The following is a 19,639-nucleotide window of genomic DNA, read 5'->3' on the forward strand; positions in this document are numbered from 1 at the left end:
TGCAATGTATGCATTGTGATTCAGGCATCCATGGCTGCTTCGTAGAGACTGTGGGTTTGAAGGATTGGCATTGGGTTTTGGTATTTTATTTTGGTGCCAGAGCTGGTGAGGTTTCAAACAATATATAATGTATCTGTCCTTTCTGCCACCACTTCAATGTACAATGGAAAAAAGGCACACTTGTCTTCCAAATGGATTAAATATGTAGTTGAACCATAATGCCTCTGATGTGCTGGAGCCTTGTGCTGGAGTGAAGATCTCACTTGACAAATGGGCTAGAGAAAATAAACGTGTATATCAGAGCCGTGAACCAAAGAGAGATCTTACTCTGTCAGCGGTGAGCTACCTGGAGGTCCAGAGAAACCCATCCGGCCTGGGTTCAAATACTATTAGAAATCTATCACATACTTTCAGCATTTGCTTTAGCCTGTCTGTAGAGCCAAATGGGTGGGGTTGGCACTTTTGTGACTATTCTATTGGTTCGATTGCACCAGGCAAGCTCTATCAATCCCATGTCATGTACTGTATATGAAATGATTTTTTGAAACCAGGTCTGAAACCCAATGATCTGCTCACTGACATGTCAGGCATTTTCATTTCATAGAAATATCTCCGGCTGATCATCTTTGCCTCTCAGCTTCCATATAGGCCAGGTTGGTTGTATTAATTTCCCCCCAGATCTATCATAAGGAGGGCTATTTGTCCTCGCCCTGTCAGAGGTAGTTTATTTAGCTATTTGTTGTGGGTTGCAATCTCCATACCTTTCCCCTTTTCAACAACCTCATCTGCTTTCTGGCATAGCCATATTGAGAAGCAGGGCAAGATGGTTGCTATTTGCGGCTATGTAGGACAATGCCGGGTAAAGGTTCTAGGTTTAAGAGCTACACAAATGCAGAGGTTTCCCCCAAAAAAATTATCCATAGATAAATTATTCACCTTGATTCCTCTGCCGCCTTGGCGCATTTCTTTGAATTCCTTGTTTATCTCAGTCTGTTATTGTGTGTTGTGCAGTGTGTGCCTGTTTTCTCCCTCTCCTCGCTCCACGTCTAATTGCGTGTGCTAATTGTGCCTGCCGTGGGGACTCATTACAACCTGTCGTTCTCAGTATGTTATCACACGTCCCATCCATCAGGCTTTTTAATTATGCGGTGGCATTCTGTGTTATCATGCACCTCCTCCTCTCCAAGGAGACTCATTACATAGCCATCATCTCCCCGCCTGCTCCACCTGCCTCCCCCTGTCTCCCGCCTACTTCCCAGACACACTGGGTTCAAGGTCTTGTGTCAGTGCCAGAGCCACCTCACAGCTAGGTAACAAAGACGCGGACATTGTGTGCTCCGGTAGGGGGCTAATTGCACATCTATCCAACCCTCACACCTCACACAGCTTAGGCCTGATGTATGGCCGTCAGGGTCAAACACTCAGGCGCAACCCCGGACACCAGCCATGGGGAGGGGGGACAGTACAGTACACAGGCCAGGGTTGCCCCGTGGTGGGGTAGCTACTGTACATGCACAGCATGGTCTCTCCATGAGTGTCCATGGCCCCTCAACACTTATTATGCATGGCCTTAACACTGCTCTCTAGTTTGCTCTCTCTAGTCCCTCCTGCTTTGTAATCCCTTCCACAAACATATTTGTTCATCCTTCCTCCCTTGCCTCTCTCTCTTGACACAGTGTGGCGTGTCTGTGTGTGAGATACCCAGCACTCAACGGTTGGTAAACACAGGGCTAGCTGTGATTGACACGTCTTTGGTCCCTGGCTCCCCATGCTCCTTTATGCCAACGTGGCATCCCCCCTCTCTCTCTCTCTTTGTTGCTTTATTCTTTTTCGGTCAAGGGTGTGGTACATGCGCCTCTGCAGTCCCTGAGTCCACACAGTAAGAGCCTTGGTGAGCACTCCTCTCTCTTTGCTTATTCTGAGACTTGACGTCGGTGAAGGCCACAATACCACTCTCAAAGAAGGTTTACGCAAGTTTCAAGCTACAGTACTTATATACAGCAATGTATCACACTCCGAGGGGGGATCACACATCTTTACATGTACATCAGCCTTCTCTGTGATGAGTTGTGTCCCTGTCAAGCATGAGCAGGTTTCAAGGTGATTTGATTTCTGTCTAAGGCTCCTATCTTTGGGGCATGATAAATGACCACTGCTGAAATCCAGGCATTTCTTTCAGTCTTTGCAATTCTACTGAATGTGATGGTACAGTGAAGACATACTGTGTCATATTGATTGAATTGACTGACACGCCAGTCCCAAGGGCTGTGGTGGCATTGCCCTTGATCAGGTAATCCATAAGCATGAGGATCATTGCACATTCATCTTCTAACCCCTCTGTTTTCCCTCTGCCCACAGCCGTGCGATCAAAACCAACCAGGATCTGCTACCAGAGACTCCGTGGATCAACATCTTCTACGATGACTTCTGGGGCACCCTGCTCACCCACAGCGGCAGCCACAAGTCCTACCGGCCCCTGTGTACCCTCTCCTTCCGCCTCAACCATGCCCTGGGTGGCCTGGAGCCCTGGGGCTACCACCTGGTCAACGTGGGCCTCCATGGGGCCGTCACGGCCCTCTTCACCTGGCTGGCCCGCTTGCTGCTAGGAGAGGGCATGTGGAGCCTCCTGGCTGGGTTATTGTTCGCCTCGCATCCCATCCACACAGAGGCAGTGGCGGGCGTGGTAGGCCGTGCCGACGTGGGTGCCGCCCTCTTCTTCCTGCTGTCGCTGCTGTGCTACGTGCGTCACTGCGCCCTGCGAGGGGGCCCTGCGGGGCCCTGCAGGCTGGGGGCCTGGCTCCTGGGCAGCCTGGGTTGTGCTGCCTGCAGCATGCTGTGGAAAGAGCAGGGGGTGACTGTATTGGCCGTGTCGGCACTCTATGACGTCTGTGTGTTCCACCGGCTCAAGTTGCGTCAGGTCATCATGCTCTTCTACAAGGTAAACAGTTTGTTTTTTCCCATGTATCTGATTTCCTCCTCTCGCTCTCTCCCTTTGGCAAAACCCCGGTAAACTGCAAAGTGGAAAGCCCATCTATTCACATGGGTGTTGTTGTGTGGAAGTATGCCTGTGTTATGTTTGCTTTTCATTAGGATGTAATTTGCGAAACATTTTGCCATGTAGGTGCAGCTGTGTGATCCGGAAAGAGCTGTTGTTTTGTCCTTTGAATGCAAGAAAATATACACGTGGGGAAGAAAAGCAAAGGGAAAGTAGGCTATTTCTTCTGTTTATATACTGTTTGTGTATTTGGATAGAAATCACAAAGATACACATCCGTAAGTGACTGTCAGAGCAGTGACGTGAGTTAGGGAATCGTATTATTATGGAAATGGGGTCATGGGAAGCTGATAAGGACTTTTGTCAGTTGAATTTGAATTCCCATGGTGCCTTGCTGTGTGTCGTCTTGTGTACAAATCCTACATTATCCTTGAACAGTGTCATTATCATTATCCATCGTTAATTCCCCCTGTGACACCATTTGTTACCAAACACCAATTAGATCTCGCTTTAGTAATAAGTAAACAATCAAAACGATCACAGTTTCAGGATTTGTTCATTCATCGTCTGTCACTATAATGTAGTGCATGTTATTGAGATGAATGATACTTTAATGTGACATAATGATGATTAGGTGGTACGTTTACATGCAAGGCGTTATCAATCAAATTTCAATCAAATTTATTTTATATAGCCCTTCGTACATCAGCTGATATCTCAAAGTGCTGTACAGAAACCCAGCCTAAAACCCCAAACAGCAAGCAATGCAGGTGAAGAAGCACGGTGGCTAGGAAAAACTCCCTAGAAAGGCCAAAACCTAGGAAGAAACCTAGAGAGGAACCAGGCTATGTGGGGTGGCCAGTCCTCTTCTGGCTGTGCCGGGTGGAGATTATAACAAAACATGGTCAAGATGTTCAAATGTTCATAAATGACCAGCATGGTCGAATAATAATAAGGCAGAATAGTTGAAACTGGAGCAGCAGCACAGTCAGGTGGACTGGGGACAGCAAGGAGTCATCATGTCAGGTATTCCTGGGGCATGGTCCTAGGGCTCAGGTCAGTTGAAACTGGAGCAGCAGCACAGCCAGGTGGACTGGGGACAGCAAGGAGTCATCATGTCAGGTAATCCTGGGCCATGGTCCTAGGGCTCAGGTCCTCCGAGAGAGAGAAAGAGAGGAGAGAATTAGAGAACGCACACTTAGATTCACACAGGACACCGAATAGGACAGGAGAAGTACTCCAGATATAACAAACTGACCCTAGCCCCCCGACACATAAACTACTGCAGCGTAAATACTGGAGGCTGAGACAGGAGGGGTCAGGAGACACTGTGGCCCACTCCGAGGACACCCCCGGACAGGGACAAACAGGAAGGATATAACCCCACCCACTTTGCCAAAGCACAGCCCCCACACCACTAGAGGGATATCTTCAACCACCAACTTACCATCCTGAGACAAGGCTGAGTATAGCCCACAAAGACCTCCGCCACGGCACAACTTAAGGGGGGGGGGGGGGCCAACCCAGACAGGATGACCACATCAGTGACTCAACCCACTCAGGTGACGCACCCCCTCCAGGGACGGCATGAGAGAGCCCCAGTAAAGCCAGTGACTCAGCCCCTGTAATAGGGTTAGAGGCAGAGAATCCCAGTGGAAAGAGGGGAACCGGCCAGGCAGAGACAGCAAGGGTGGTTCGTTGCTCCAGAGCCTTTCCGTTCACCCTCCCACTCCTGGGCCAGACTACACTCAATCATATGACCCACTGAAGAGATGAGTCTTCAGTAGAGACTTAAAGGTTGAGACCGAGTTTGCGTCTCTGACATGGGTAGGCAGACCGTTCCATAAAAATGGAGCTCTATAGGAGAAAGCCCTGCCTCCAGCTGTTTGCTTAAAAATTCTAGGGACAATTAGGAGGCCTGCGTCTTGTGACCGTAGCGTACGTGTAGGTATGTACGGCAGGACCAAATCAGAGAGATAGATAGGAGCAAGCCCATGTAATGCTTTGTAGGTTAGCAGTAAAACCTTGAAATCAGCCCTTGCTTTGACAGGAAGCCAGTGTAGAGAGGCTAGCACTGGAGTAATATGATCAAATTTTTTGGTTCTAGTCAGGATTCTAGCAGCCGTATTTAGCACTAACTGAAGTTTATTTAGTGCTTTATCCGGGTAGCCGGAAAGTAGAGCATTGCAGTAGTCTAACCTGGAAGTGACAAAAGCATGGATTAATTTTTCTGCATCATTTTTGGACAGAAAGTTCCTGATTTTTGCAATGTTACGTAGATGGAAAAAAGCTGTCCTTGAAATGGTCTTGATATGTTCTTCAAAAGAGAGATCAGGGTCCAGAGTAACGCCGAGGTCCTTCACAGTTTTATTTGAGACGACTGTACAACCATTAAGATTAATTGTCAGATTCAACAGAAGATCTCTTTGTTTCTTGGGACCTAGAACAAGCATCTCTGTTTTGTCCGAGTTTAAAAGTAGAAAGTTTGCAGCCATCCACTTCCTTATGTCTGAAACACATTCTTCTAGCAAGGGCAATTTTGGGGCTTCACCATGTTTAATTGAAATGTACAGCTGTGTGTCATCCGCATAGCAGTGAAAGTTAACATTATGTTTTCGAATAACATCCCCAAGAGGTAAAATATATAGTGAAAACAATAGTGGTCCTAAAACGGAACCTTGAGGAACACCGAAATTTACAGTTGATTTACAGTTATCACTGGAATGAATCTTCATCACGTGTTTTTAGCGTGTGTTTGTGTAACACTTAGGGCTTGTCAAACGATTAAATCATTTTATTGAGTTAATCACATGGTTTTCTGTGAGATTAATTTGATTAATTGAAACAAATATATATTGTTTAAATTTTATCATAGTTAAAGATGTTTCCATTTAAAAGAACATCACATTGGGTTGTAGGTATAATATATTTTGGGAATAGGAGTAAACACTACATAAATAACAGATCAGACAGGTCGGAGATCATGTAAAATATCATACAGCTATTAGATTTAGCCTAGGCTACTTATCCATGTTCTTCAACTAGATCCCAAGCTGCTACTACTAGAATTGGGATCATTTGCTTAAATCTTTTAACCTGTGAACTACAACAAAAACAGTAACTAAATTGAATGGATGTCCTGTTCCATTGTGGGAAATTATTTTAAACAAGAGGCATTCATCCATGGCATTGTAAACATTCTCGTTTGGTTAGCTAGCTAGCTAACGTTAGCATTTGCTAGCGACTTCTGTGCAAAACTGTGCATAACTAGACGGCTAGCTTTATTGTTGCTCAAAGCTGCATGCATGGTGGATGTTTAAGCACCACAGACCGCTCTACAGGAGCTGCTACAGATGTCAGATCTGAAGCATGAAACGCACAGAGAATCTCACTGCCGACAGATACTTATCACAGTGGCAGGTCGTTCTACCTGCTTACTGCATGCCGACCTGGTAGTGATGGACATGCCGTTTCAACTTGTAAATTCGTAATGCTTATCAGTGGCCAACAACTTGACTTTGAGCCAATCAGAGAGCACGAACCAACACTTGGGGGAGCCAATAGGGGTGACAACAAAAAGGAAAAAAAGAGGGCATTTTCTCTGTACATTAAATGTCATGAGCCAGTCACACTTCATATGCAATGTAGGCTTTGGGATGGTAGCTAGCTAAGTGCACAGACGCATTGCACACCACATTAAATACTTCCTCCAAGCTAGCTAACCACTGTCGCTAGTATTGACATTATAATTAAATCACAATGAATTCGTTTCCATGAAACGGCTGCCTGCGTTAGCTGCCGAGTTAGTGCAGTGTAGCTAGCTATGTTGTGATATCTAGCGAATACGCGAACGTTAACTAGCTAGCTAAACATTTTGCTATGGGCTGGCACTGGCAATATGGGATCATGGAGAGTGAATTAAATTGTTTCTTCGTCATCTTACTAGTAGTAGTTATCTACCTGTGGTCATCTGGCTAGTGTCAACAAGGGCATTCTACAAAATACAACATTGGAATATAGACCATAAGCAACACACATGGAAATGCATTGCAAAACAACGTTACTGCCACCTTCTGGTGTGGAGTATTTTAACTAGGCCAAGTGGCTGACGACTTCAAGGTCAAATCAAACTTTATTTGTCACATGCGCCGAATACAACAAGTGTTGTAAACACAAAAGAGATTGGCTGCTGACACTGTTCAGAATAAACATTTGACAATCATACCGGTGTGTCTGAGCTATTAATTTAAGCCAGTTTGCTACAGCAGGAAAGTAATCCTGCAGCAACAGGACATGTGATTATATAGATTATAATTGTTGCGTATATAATTAAACTTCAGAAGCCTTTTTAACTAGGAGCCTTTATCTATAGCTGCTGAGACTGAGAGCACACAGCACAGTTTTGTGCTTTGCTTAAAAGGGTCAGTGCGGAAACGTTAACTTTTGGTTGAAGAAATGGAGATGAAATGTGTGAACTTTTTTTTAGGGCATTACAAATCTCAAACGTTAACTGTAAATAACAAATTTGACAGCCCTAATAATATTACAGGGAGAGAAAAATACACCAAGTAAAGCCTTTATACCTGTCACGTTCTGACCATCGTTCGTGTGTGTTTTCCTTGTTTTAGTGTTGGTCAGGACGTGAACTGGGTGGGCATTCTATGTTGGATGTCTTGTTTGTCTATTTCTATGTCCGGCCTGATATGGTTCTCAATCAGAGGCAGGTGTTAGTCATTGTCTCTGATTGGGAACCATATTTAGGTAGCCTGGGTTTCACTGTGTGTTTGTGGGTGATTGTCCTTAGTGTTAGTTTGCACCAGTTTAGGCTGTTTCGGTTTTCATTACGTTTATTATTTTGCACTGTTTGTATTTGGATTCATGTTGCTATAGTCACAATAAACATGGATCGCAATCTACACGCCGCATTTTGGTCCGACTCTCCTTCACACCTAGAAGACCGTTACAGAATCACCCACCACAACAGGACCAAGCGGTGTGGTAATGGGCAAAGGAAAAAGCAGCAGCAGGAGCAGCGCGAGGAGGTATGGACATGGGAGGACGAATTAGACGGTAAAGGACCTTGGGCTCAGCCAGGAGAGTATCGCCGCCCCAAGGAAGAACGGGAGGCGGCGAAAGCGGAGAGGCGTTGGTACGAGGAGGCAGCGCGGCGTCGTGGATGGAAGCCCGGGAGTCAGCCCCAAAAATTTCTTGGGGGGGGGCTAACAGGGAGTATGGCTACGCCAGGTAGGAGACCTGAGCCAACTTCCTGTGGTTACCGGGGGGCTAGAGAGACCGGGCAGGCACCGTGTTATGCTGTGGAGCGCACGGTGTCCCCAGTGCGGGTGCACAGCCCGGTGCGGTACATTCCAGCTCCGCGTATCGGCCGGGCTAGAGTGGGCATCGAGCCAAGTGCCATGAAGCCGGCTCTACGCATCTGGTCTCCAGTGCGTCTCCTTGGGCCGGCTTACATGGCACCAGCCTTGCGCACGGTGTCCCCGGTTCGCCTGCATAGCCCAGTGCGGGCTATTCCACCTCGCCGCACTGGCAGGGCGACCGGGACCATTCAACCGGGTAAGGTTGGACAGGCTCGGTGCTCAAGAGCTCCAGTGCGCCTGCACGGCCCGGTCTATCCGTCACCACCTCCACACCCCAGCCCTCCGGTGGCAGCTCCCCGTACCAGGCTGTCTCTCCGGCCCATCCGTCCAGAGCCTTCCTCCTCTCCAGCGCTGCCGGAGCCTCCCGCCTGTCCGGCGCCTCTGCCGGAGCCTCCTGCCTGTCCGGCGCCTCTGCCGGAGCTTCCCGTCTGCCCGGCGCCTCTGCCGGAGCTTCCCGTCTGCCCGGCGCCTCTGCCGGAGCTTCCCGTCTGCCCAGCGCCGCCAGTGCCGCCCGTCTGCCCAGCGCCGCCAGTGCCGCCCGTCTGCCCAGCGCCGCCAGTGCCGCCCGTCTGCCCAGCGCCGCCAGTGCCGCCCGTCTGCCCAGCGCCGCCAGTGCCGCCCGTCTGCCCAGCGCCGCCAGCGCCGCCCGTCTGCCAGGAGCCGCCAGCGCCGCCCGTCTGCCAGGGGCCGCCAGTGCCGCCAGTCAGCCAGGGGCCGCCAGTGCCGCCAGTCAGCCAGGGGCCGCCAGTGCCGCCAGTCAGCCAGGGGCCGCCAGTGCCGTCAGTCAGCCCAGCGCCAGCGCCGCCAGTCAACCAGGGGCCGCCAGAGCTGCCAGTCTGCAAGGAGCTACCAGTCTGCAAGGAGCCGCCAGAGCTGCCTGTCTGCAGGATGCCGCCAAAGCTGCTAGTCTGCAAGGAGCCGCCAGAGCTGCTAGTCTGCAAGGAGCCGCCAGAGCTGCCAGTTAGCATGGAGCAGCCAGGGCCGCCAGTCAGCATGGAGCAGCCAGGGCCGCCAGTCAGCATGGAGCAGCCAGGGCCGCCAGTCAGCATGGAGCAGCCAGGGCCGCCAGTCAGCATGGAGCAGCCAGTGCTGCCAGTCAGCATGGAGCAGCCAGATCTGCCAGTCGACCAGACTCTTCCAGATCTGCCAGTCGACCAGACTCTTCCAGATCTGCCAGTCGACCAGACTCTTCCAGATCTGCCAGTCGACCAGACTCTTCCAGATCTGCCAGTCGACCAGACTCTTCCAGATCTGCCAGTCGACCAGACTCTTCCAGATCTGCCAGTCGACCAGACTCTTCCAGATCTGCCAGTCGACCAGACTCTTCCAGATCTGCCAGTCGACCAGACTCTTCCAGATCTGCCAGTCGACCAGACTCTTCCAGATCTGCCAGTCGGCCAGACTCTTCCAGATCTGCCAGTCGGCCAGGATCTGCCAGAACCGCCAGCCAGCCAGGATCTGCCGGATCTAACTACCTGCCTGAGCTTCCTCTCAGTGCTGTGCTACCCATCAGTCCCGAGCTACTTCTGTCCCGAGCTGCCCCTCTGTCTCGAGCTGACCCTCTGTCCCGAGCTGTCATTAAGAAGGGTCACCTATCTAGGGACGCTAAGGAGGTGGACTAAAACTGTTATGGAGTGGGGTCCACGTCCAGCGCCAGAGCCGCCACCGCGGACAGATGCCCACCCACACCCTCCCCCATAGGTTTAAGTTGTGCGTCCGGAGTCCGCACCTTGGAGGGGGGGTACTGTCACGTTCTGACCATCGTTCGTGTGTGTTTTCCTTGTTTTAGTGTTGGTCAGGACGTGAACTGGGTGGGCATTCTATGTTGGATGTCTTGTTTGTCTATTTCTATGTCCGGCCTGATATGGTTCTCAATCAGAGGCAGGTGTTAGTCATTGTCTCTGATTGGGAACCATATTTAGGTAGCCTGGGTTTCACTGTGTGTTTGTGGGTGATTGTCCTTAGTGTTAGTTTGCACCAGTTTAGGCTGTTTCGGTTTTCATTACGTTTATTATTTTGCACTGTTTGTATTTGGATTCATGTTGCTATAGTCACAATAAACATGGATCGCAATCTACACGCCGCATTTTGGTCCGACTCTCCTTCACACCTAGAAGACCGTTACAATACCTACACAAATCAAAGATAAACAGGAATGAGAATCTAGCCTAGTCTTACAATTTCCTTGTTTCTTTCTTAGCACAAAGCCATCATCAAGTAGCCTTTTCCTCTACTGCGCCCTGTCACCAATGCTTACCGTCTGCTGTCGAATCAATGTGACTTCCACAAGTCTCTGCACATCAGGCCAAATTGAACAAGACATGTGTTATGGTGAGTGAATGAGGACCCAAAAGCGAACTAACTTAAACAGAGCTTCTTTAATAACCAAACATAGGTAGGCTCAGATAGACCGGCAGATTCCGACAGGACAGGACAAGGTTACAGCAAACATGACGATAGTCTGGCTCAGGCATGAAACACAAACAAACAAGAATCCGACAAGGACAGGAGCAGAAACAGAGAGAGATATAGGGACCTAATCAGAGGGAAACAGGGAACAGGTGGGGAACGGGTAGTTAGAGGAGACAAGGGACAGCTGGGGGAAAGCGGGGGAGAAAAGGTAACATAACAACGACCAGCAGAGGGAGACAGGGTGAAGGGAAAGGACAGAGACAAGACACAACATGACAGTACCCCCCCACTCACCGAGCGCCTCCTGGCGCACTCGAGGAGGAAACCTGGCGGCAACGGAGGAAATCCTCGATCAGCGCACGGTCCAGCACGTCCCGAGAGGGAACCCAACTCCTCTCCTCAGGACCGTACCCCTCCCAATCGACAAGGTACTGGTGACCACGGCCCCGTGGACGCATGTCCAAAATCCTGCGGACCCTGTAGATGGGTGCGCCCTCGACAAGGATGGGGGGGGGGGGGGGGAAGACGAGCGGGGGCGCGAAGAACGGGCTTAATACAGGAGACATGGAAGACCGGGTGGACGCGACGAAGGTATCGCGGAAGAAGAAGTCGAACTGCGACAGGATTAATGACCCGAGAAATACGGAACGGACCAATGAACCGCGGGGTCAACTTGCGAGAAGCCGTCTTAAGGGGAAGGTTCTGAGTGGAGAGCCAAACTCTCTGACCGCGACAATATCTAGGACTCTTAGTTCTACGCTTATTAGCAGCCCTCACAGTCTGCGTCCTATAACGGCAAAGTGCAGACCTGACCCTCTTCCAGGTGCGCTCGCAACGTTGGACAAAAGCCTGAGCGGAGGGGACGCTGGACTCGGCGAACTGAGATGAGAACAGCGGAGGCTGGTACCCGAGGCTACTCTGAAAAGGAGATAGCCCGGTCGCAGACGAAGGAAGCGAGTTGTGGGCGTATTCTGCCCAGGGGAGCTGTTCTGACCAAGACGCAGGGTTGCGAAAAGAAAGACTGCGTAAGATGCGACCAATAGTCTGATTGGCCCGTTCTGCTTGACCGTTAGACTGGGGGTGAAAGCCGGAAGAGAGACTGACGGAAGCCCCAATCAAACGGCAAAACTCCCTCCAAAATTGAGACGTGAATTGCGGACCTCTGTCCGAAACGACGTCTGACGGAAGGCCATGAATTCTGAAAACATTCTCGATGATGATTTGTGCCGTCTCTTTAGCAGAAGGAAGCTTAGCAAGGGGAATGAAATGGGCCGCCTTAGAGAACCTATCGACAACCGTAAGAATAACAGTCTTCCCCGCTGACGAAGGCAGTCCGGTGACAAAATCTAAGGCGATGTGAGACCACGGTCGAGAGGGAATAGGAAGCGGCCTGAGACGGCCGGCAGGAGGAGAGTTACCGGACTTAGTCTGCGCGCAGACCGAACAAGCAGCCACGAAACGACGCGTGTCATGCTCCCGGGTGGGCCACCAAAAACGCTGGCGAATGGAAGCAAGCGTACCCCGAACGCCAGGGTGGCCGGCTAACTTGGCAGAGTGAGCCCACTGAAGAACGGCCAGACGAGTAGGAACGGGAACGAAAAGAAGGTTCCTAGGACAAGCGCGCGGCGACGGAGTGTGAGTGAGCGCTTGTTTTACCTGCCTCTCAATTCCCCAGACAGTCAACCCGACAACACGCCCCTCAGGGAGAATCCCCTCGGGGTCAGTGGAGGCTACTGAAGAACTGAAGAGACGAGACAAAGCATCAGGCTTGGTGTTCTTAGAGCCCGGACGATAAGAAATCACGAACTCGAAACGAGCGAAAAACAGCGCCCAACGCGCCTGACGCGCATTAAGTCGTTTGGCAGAACGGATGTACTCAAGGTTCCTATGGTCAGTCCAAACGACAAAAGGAACGGTCGCCCCCTCCAACCACTGTCGCCATTCGCCTAGGGCTAACCGGATGGCGAGCAGTTCGCGGTTACCCACATCATAGTTACGTTCCGACGGCGACAGGCGATGAGAAAAATACGCGCATGGGTGGACCTTGTCGTCAGAGAGGGAGCGCTGAGAAAGAATGGCTCCCACGCCCACCTCTGACGCGTCAACCTCGACAACGAACTGTCTAGAGACGTCAGGTGTAACAAGGATAGGAGCGGATGTAAAACGATTCTTGAGGAGATCAAAAGCTCCCTGGGCGGAAACGGACCACTTAAAGCACGTCTTGACAGAAGTAAGGGCTGTGAGAGGAGCGGCCACCTGACCGAAATTACGGATGAAACGACGATAGAAGTTCGCGAAGCCGAGAAAGCGCTGCAGCTCGACGCGTGACTTAGGGACGGGCCAATCAATGACAGCTTGGACTTTAGCGGGATCCATCTTAATGCCTTCAGCGGAAATAACAGAACCGAGAAATGTGACGGAGGAGGCATGAAAAGTGCACTTCTCAGCCTTCACAAAAAGACAATTCTCTAAAAGGCGCTGGAGGACACGTCGAACGTGCTGAACATGAATCTGGAGTGACGGTGAAAAAATCAGGATATCGTCAAGGTAAACGAAAACAAAGATGTTCAGCATGTCTCTCAGGACATCATTGACTAATGCCTGAAAGACAGCTGGAGCGTTAGCGAGGCCGAAAGGAAGAACCCGGTATTCAAAGTGCCCTAACGGAGTGTTAAACGCCGTCTTCCACTCGTCCCCCTCCCTGATGCGCACGAGATGGTAAGCGTTACGAAGGTCCAACTTAGTGAAAAACCTGGCTCCCTGCAGGATCTCGAAGGCTGAAGACATAAGAGGAAGCGGATAACGATTCTTAACTGTTATGTCATTCAGCCCTCGATAATCTATGCAGGGGCGCAGAGACCCGTCCTTCTTCTTGACAAAAAAAAACCCCGCTCCGGCGGGAGAGGAGGAGGGGACTATGGTACCGGCGTCAAGAGCTACAGACAAATAATCCTCGAGAGCCTTACGTTCGGGAGCCGACAGAGAGTATAGTCTACCCCGGGGGGGAGTGGTTCCCGGAAGGAGATCAATACTACAATCATACGACCGGTGTGGAGGAAGAGAGGTGGCCCTGGACCGACTGAACACCGTGCGCAGATCGTGATATTCCTCCGGCACCCCTGTCAAATCACCAGGCTCCTCCTGTGAAGAAGAGACAGAGGAAACAGGAGGGATAGCAGACATTAAACATTTCACATGACAAGAGACGTTCCAGGAGAGGATAGAATTACTAGACCAATTAATGGAAGGATTATGACAAACTAGCCAGGGATGGCCCAAAACAACAGGTGTAAAAGGTGAACGAAAAATCAAAAAAGAAATGGTTTCGCTATGATTACCAGAAACAGTGAGGGTTAAAGGTAGCGTCTCACGCTGAATCCTGGGGAGAGGACTACCATCCAGGGCGAACAAGGCCGTGGACTCCCTTAACTGTCTGAGAGGAATGTCATGTTCCCGAGCCCAGGTCTCGTCCATAAAACAGCCCTCCGCCCCAGAGTCTATTAAGGCACTGCAGGAAGCTGACGAACCGGTCCAGCGTAGATGGACCGACAAGGTAGTGCAGGATCTTGAAGGAGAGACAGGAGTAGTAGCGCTCACCAGTAGCCCTCCGCTTACTGATGAGCTCTGGCTTTTACTGGACATGAAGTGACAAAATGACCAGCAGAACCGCAATAGAGACAGAGGCGGTTGGTGATTCTCCGTTCCCTCTCCTTAGTCGAGATGCGGATACCTCCCAGCTGCATAGGCTCAGCTCCCGAGCCGGCAGAGGAAGATGGTAGTGATGCGGAGAGGGGGGCAACGGAGAACGCGAGCTCCTTTCCACGAGCTCGGTGACGCAGATCAACCCGTCGCTCAATGCGAATAGCGAGTTCAATCAGGGAATCCACGCTGGAAGGGACCTCCCGGGAGAGAATCTCATCCTTTACCTCTGCGCGGAGACCCTCCAGAAAACGAGCGAGCAAAGCCGGCTCGTTCCAGCCACTGGAGGCAGCAAGAGTGCGAAACTCAATAGAGTAGTCTGTTATGGATCGATTACCTTGACATAGGGAAGACAGGGCCCTGGAAGCCTCCTCCCCAAAAACAGATCGATCAAAAACCCGTATCATCTCCTCCTTAAAGTCCTGATACTGGTTAGTACACTCAGCCCTTGCCTCCCAGATTGCCGTGCCCCACTCACGAGCCCGTCCAATAAGGAGAGATATGACGTAGGCGACACGAGCAGTGCTCCTGGAGTAAGTGTTGGGCTGGAGAGAAAACACAATATCACACTGGGTGAGGAACGAGCGGCATTCAGTGGGCTCCCCAGAGTAACACGGCGGGTTATTGATTCTGGGCTCCGGAGATTCGAAAGCCCTGGAAGTGGCCGGTGGATCGAGGCGGAGATGGTGAACCTGTTCTGTGAGGTTGGAGACTTGGGTGGCCAGGGTCTCAACGGCATGTCGAGCAGCAGACACTTCCTGCTCGTGTCTGCCTAGCATCGCTCCCTGGATTCCGACGGCTGAGTGGAGAGGATCCGAAGTCGCTGGGTCCATTCTTGGTCGGATTCTTCTGTTATGGTGAGTGAATGAGGACCCAAAAGCGAACTAACTTAAACAGAGCTTCTTTAATAACCAAACATAGGTAGGCTCAGATAGACCGGCAGATTCCGACAGGACAGGACAAGGTTACAGCAAACATGACGATAGTCTGGCTCAGGCATGAAACACAAACAAACAAGAATCCGACAAGGACAGGAGCAGAAACAGAGAGAGATATAGGGACCTAATCAGAGGGAAACAGGGAACAGGTGGGGAACGGGTAGTTAGAGGAGACAAGGGACAGCTGGGGGAAAGCGGGGGAGAAAAGGTAACATAACAACGACCAGCAGAGGGAGACAGGGTGAAGGGAAAGGACAGAGACAAGACACAACATGACAACATGTGCACAAATGTGACAAAAGGGATCCAAGAAGGGCCGATGGCACCACAGGATGCTGACTCATACAGACGATGTACGAAGCACATTTCTGGGAGGGGGAAGAGTTGGTGGGAATGGGGGAGAGGGAATGACAGAGACAAAAAAAATAGAGAAAGAGAGAGAAAGTAAGAAAATCTATCCTTTCTGTTTTAGTGCTCATCATAGTGTGAAAAAGTGAGCGAGGCCCCTTGCTGTCTTCGTCTCTACACGGGCCTCACTCATGATTTAAGCCTTAACTGAGCCTTGGTGTCCTCTGGAGTATGGCCCATACATTGACTGAGGCAGACAGGCCTGCTAATAGTGTGTCAGGCGTGGCATTGCCGGGAGAACGCAGTGCTAGGAGGGCTACAGGAGAGGATACTTCATATCTGACAGCTTCTAAATATTTGATGAGAAACCCAACACACAAACACACCTCCCCTGCCAATACAGGCCGATCTACTTGCACAATGCTGTCATGGATGGGCCAGAGCCTATGGATTATCTTATCCTATGCCATGGTGTTGATGAATGGTCTGGGAAAACACCTGTGCGCCATATTCTATGCATATGACAAGTAGATCCCATTTTACTGTCAAATCAGTTGAATACATCAGAGGCTTGTAACGGATGTTTTGTCTGCAGTGCCATCTTTGAATTGGCCATGATGGAGTTATGGGGTCTACCTGCACCTACTCAACACTTAACATAATTTACTCTGATGGGGGAAAAGGAAGGGAAAGTCTGTATTTAGATCAACATAGGACAGCAAACATTGTGAGGCTGTGTTCTCTCCCTGTGCTGTTTCAGGTGAAATAAGGAATAAAGGATAGTATGCTTTAGAAATAAGTTGGGCTTATTTGGTGTTCATTTCTAGTGCAGTATCACAGACTCACTGCATATCTTTGAACCCCAGCACAGAGGAAACAAGCAGGGAAAGTTGACAGATCACTTCCATCACTTGAGTGTCGTTAAGGCTGGCAGGTCTCATGCGTTTACAGTATGGACGGTTACATTATGTCTTTTTCTGTGATAACGACTCCAAGTCATCTGTATGAATGTTGACACCTGATTTCAGATGTCTACTTTGTTGGTATGAATGGGACAGGCCGCTGTCATTAGGCCAATGTCCGCCTTACGAACCTATCAGCCTATGTATATGTAAAGATCTGGAATGGACACAACAGAAATAAATATACTTCTTCACAGTCTGGCCCAGAGATATATCAGGTGATGACAGTTGAGCCGTTGAGCTTTGTGATGAAGAACTTCCCATCGTTAAGTGTGAGAGCAGGCCGTTGTGGAGGGATACAACTAGGGTTGCAAAGGGCTGGAAACTTTCCGGTAAATTTCAAGATTTTTTTCAGAAATTTTCCATGGGAAGTTAAGCCCGGGAATTTTGGGAACTTTGTTTAAATTCATTAAAATAGTTAGCTATACACATAAGGCAATTCTAGGTCTTGTGGCATATAGCTGATTCTCAAGATCTTGCACACTAATGAGATGCTATTGAGCCCACACTACTACATTGTCTGAGCCAAGGACCACATGCTTTCTGGTCAGTTTTGATTACAATACTGGGTGGGGTGAATATATTGTATATGACACACATTATTTTTTTGTTAACTAGTAAATAGAAGTCTACAGCGAAGTGTGTTTAAATAATTTCTAACTTGTTAACAATTTCTGCGAGCTAGTTTTTGCTACCATGTGGGGTTTAGCTTGCTTGAGACTGCTAACTAAGGAGTGTTAATTCACCTGTTTCCATACATGTTTAATTTTAAAAAAATCTTACAAAGGAATGGTTTAATCTAACTGCCAAACTATTTATCTGTACATCGAATTGTATAGATTTTTTTATTTAAAAAAAAGTATAATCTTTATATAGCAACAGCTCATGGTCCTCCAAGATAGCAACAGCTCATGGTCCTCCTGGAATCAGAAGTGTTTTTGACTCAATGGAGGAACGTAGTCAGAGAAATGCTGATGAATGTCTTGCTCGAGCTGTGTATGCAATTGGTTCACCTCTGATGCCCACAGGCAATGTGTATTGGAAGAGATTTCTGAATGTTCTTCGCCCAGCATACACCCCTCCAACCAGAAATTCTTTATCTGCTCATTTGCTGGATGCAGAGTTCAACAGAGTTCAAGTGAAGGTCAAGCAAATCACAGAGAAAGCAGACTGTATTGCAATCATCTCTGATGGGTGGTTGAATGTTCGTGGGCAAGGAATAATTAACTACATCATCTCCACCCAGTATTCTACAAGAGCACAGACACAAGGGACAGACACACCGGTCTCTTCATTGCAGATGAGCTGAAGGCAGTCGTCAATGACCTTGGACCAGAGAAGGTATTTGCACTGGTGACAGACAATGCTGCGAACATGAAGGCTGCTTGGTCTAAAGTGGAGGAGGCCTACCCTCACATCACACCCATTGGCTGTGCTGCTCATGCATTGAATCTGCTCCTCAAGGACATCATGGCACTGAAAACAATGGATACACTCTACAAGAGAGCCAAGGAAATGGTTAGCTATGTGAAGGGTCATCACGTTATAGCAGCAATCTACCTCACCAAGCAAAGTGAGAAGAATAAGAGCACCACATTGATGCTGCCCAGCAACGCCCATTGGGCTGGTGTTGTCATCATGTTTGACAGTCTCCTGGAGGGGAAGGAGTCTCTCCAAGATTTTGGAAGAGAGTGGTAAGCAGCCTGAAACCTATAGCAGTAACCATTGCACGGATTGAGGGAGACAATGCCATCCTGTCTGATGTTCAGACTCTGCTTGCAGATGTAAGAGAAGAAATCCGTACTGCCCTGCCCACTTCACTGTTGCTCCAAGCAGTTCTGAAATACATCAAAAAGCGTGAATACTTCTGACTGAAGCCCATACACACCGCAGCGTACATGTTGGACCCCACGTATGCTGGCAAGAGCATCCTGTCTGGTGCAGAGATCAACAAGGCCTATGGTGTCATCACTACTGTGACTCGCAACCTTGGCCTGGATGAGGGCAAGGTTCTTGGCAGTCTGGCAAAGTACACTTCCAAGCAAGGGCTTTGGAATGGAGATGCAATACGCCAGTCATGCCAACATACCTCATAAGCCACCTGGTGGAAGGGGCTTTGTGGATCTGAGGCTCTTACCCCTGTTGCCTTCATCCTCCAAATCCCTCCAACATCAGCCGTCTCAGAGCGCAACTGGTCCTTGTTTGGGAACACACACACCAAAACACGCAACAGGCTAACCAATACAAGGGTTGAAAAATTGGTGGCCATCTGGGCAAATGTGAGGCTTTTTGAGCCTGACAATGAAAGTGACAGTGAAGATGAGGCCTCAGAGTCTGATGTTCAAGAGGTGGACATTGAGGAGGTCCAGGGAGAAGACATGGAAGCCTGAGAGGAAGACAACCAAAGCTTTAGTTTCTAGACTATAATTTTACAGATGTATGTTGAAAACGTTTTTGGGAGATTAGGTGGATCATTGGGGATCATTCAATATTCCCTTTCTTTTGTTGTTCAGTGAAATCATCCCATGTGAAGAGTCAACTCATTTAATTAAAGTTCAATTCATAACTAAATCGTTTTTTTTTATTTCTATTGGAAGGATTTAATCATTTGCAATTATGTGTACTTATGATAAGGTAAAAGGTTTATGTTTCTGTCTCCATATGAAATGGTAAATATATCCAATTCAAAAAACATCTACATTTAAATGGTATTAATATTAATTTGCATATATTTCTGTTAATTCCCATATATTCCCGTTAATTCCCATATCCCCCTGGATTCTCACAGAAAGTCTCCACCTCTGAATATTCCCCAAAACGTGCAACCCTAGATACAACTTTTAGGAAGTGTGAGAACAGGCCGTTGTGGAGGGATACAACTTTTAGGAAGTGTGAGAACAGGCCGTTGTG

The 19,639-nt window shown here is 49.1% G+C and overlaps 1 protein-coding gene across 1 annotated transcript in view; it reads left to right on the forward strand.

Moving 5' to 3' along the window:
- tmtc2b (transmembrane O-mannosyltransferase targeting cadherins 2b) overlaps window positions 1-19,639 on the forward strand; it is a 177,527-nt gene that overhangs the window by 72,459 nt on the left and 85,429 nt on the right. The window contains exon 2 of the mRNA XM_021601864.2: window positions 2,359-2,938. Within this exon, the coding sequence (XP_021457539.1) occupies window positions 2,359-2,938 (580 nt within the window). The remainder of the gene's footprint in view (window positions 1-2,358; window positions 2,939-19,639) is intronic.

Source organism: Oncorhynchus mykiss, chromosome 1 (assembly GCF_013265735.2).
Source record: "Oncorhynchus mykiss isolate Arlee chromosome 1, USDA_OmykA_1.1, whole genome shotgun sequence".
Classification (NCBI taxonomy): Eukaryota; Metazoa; Chordata; class Actinopteri; order Salmoniformes; family Salmonidae; genus Oncorhynchus; species Oncorhynchus mykiss.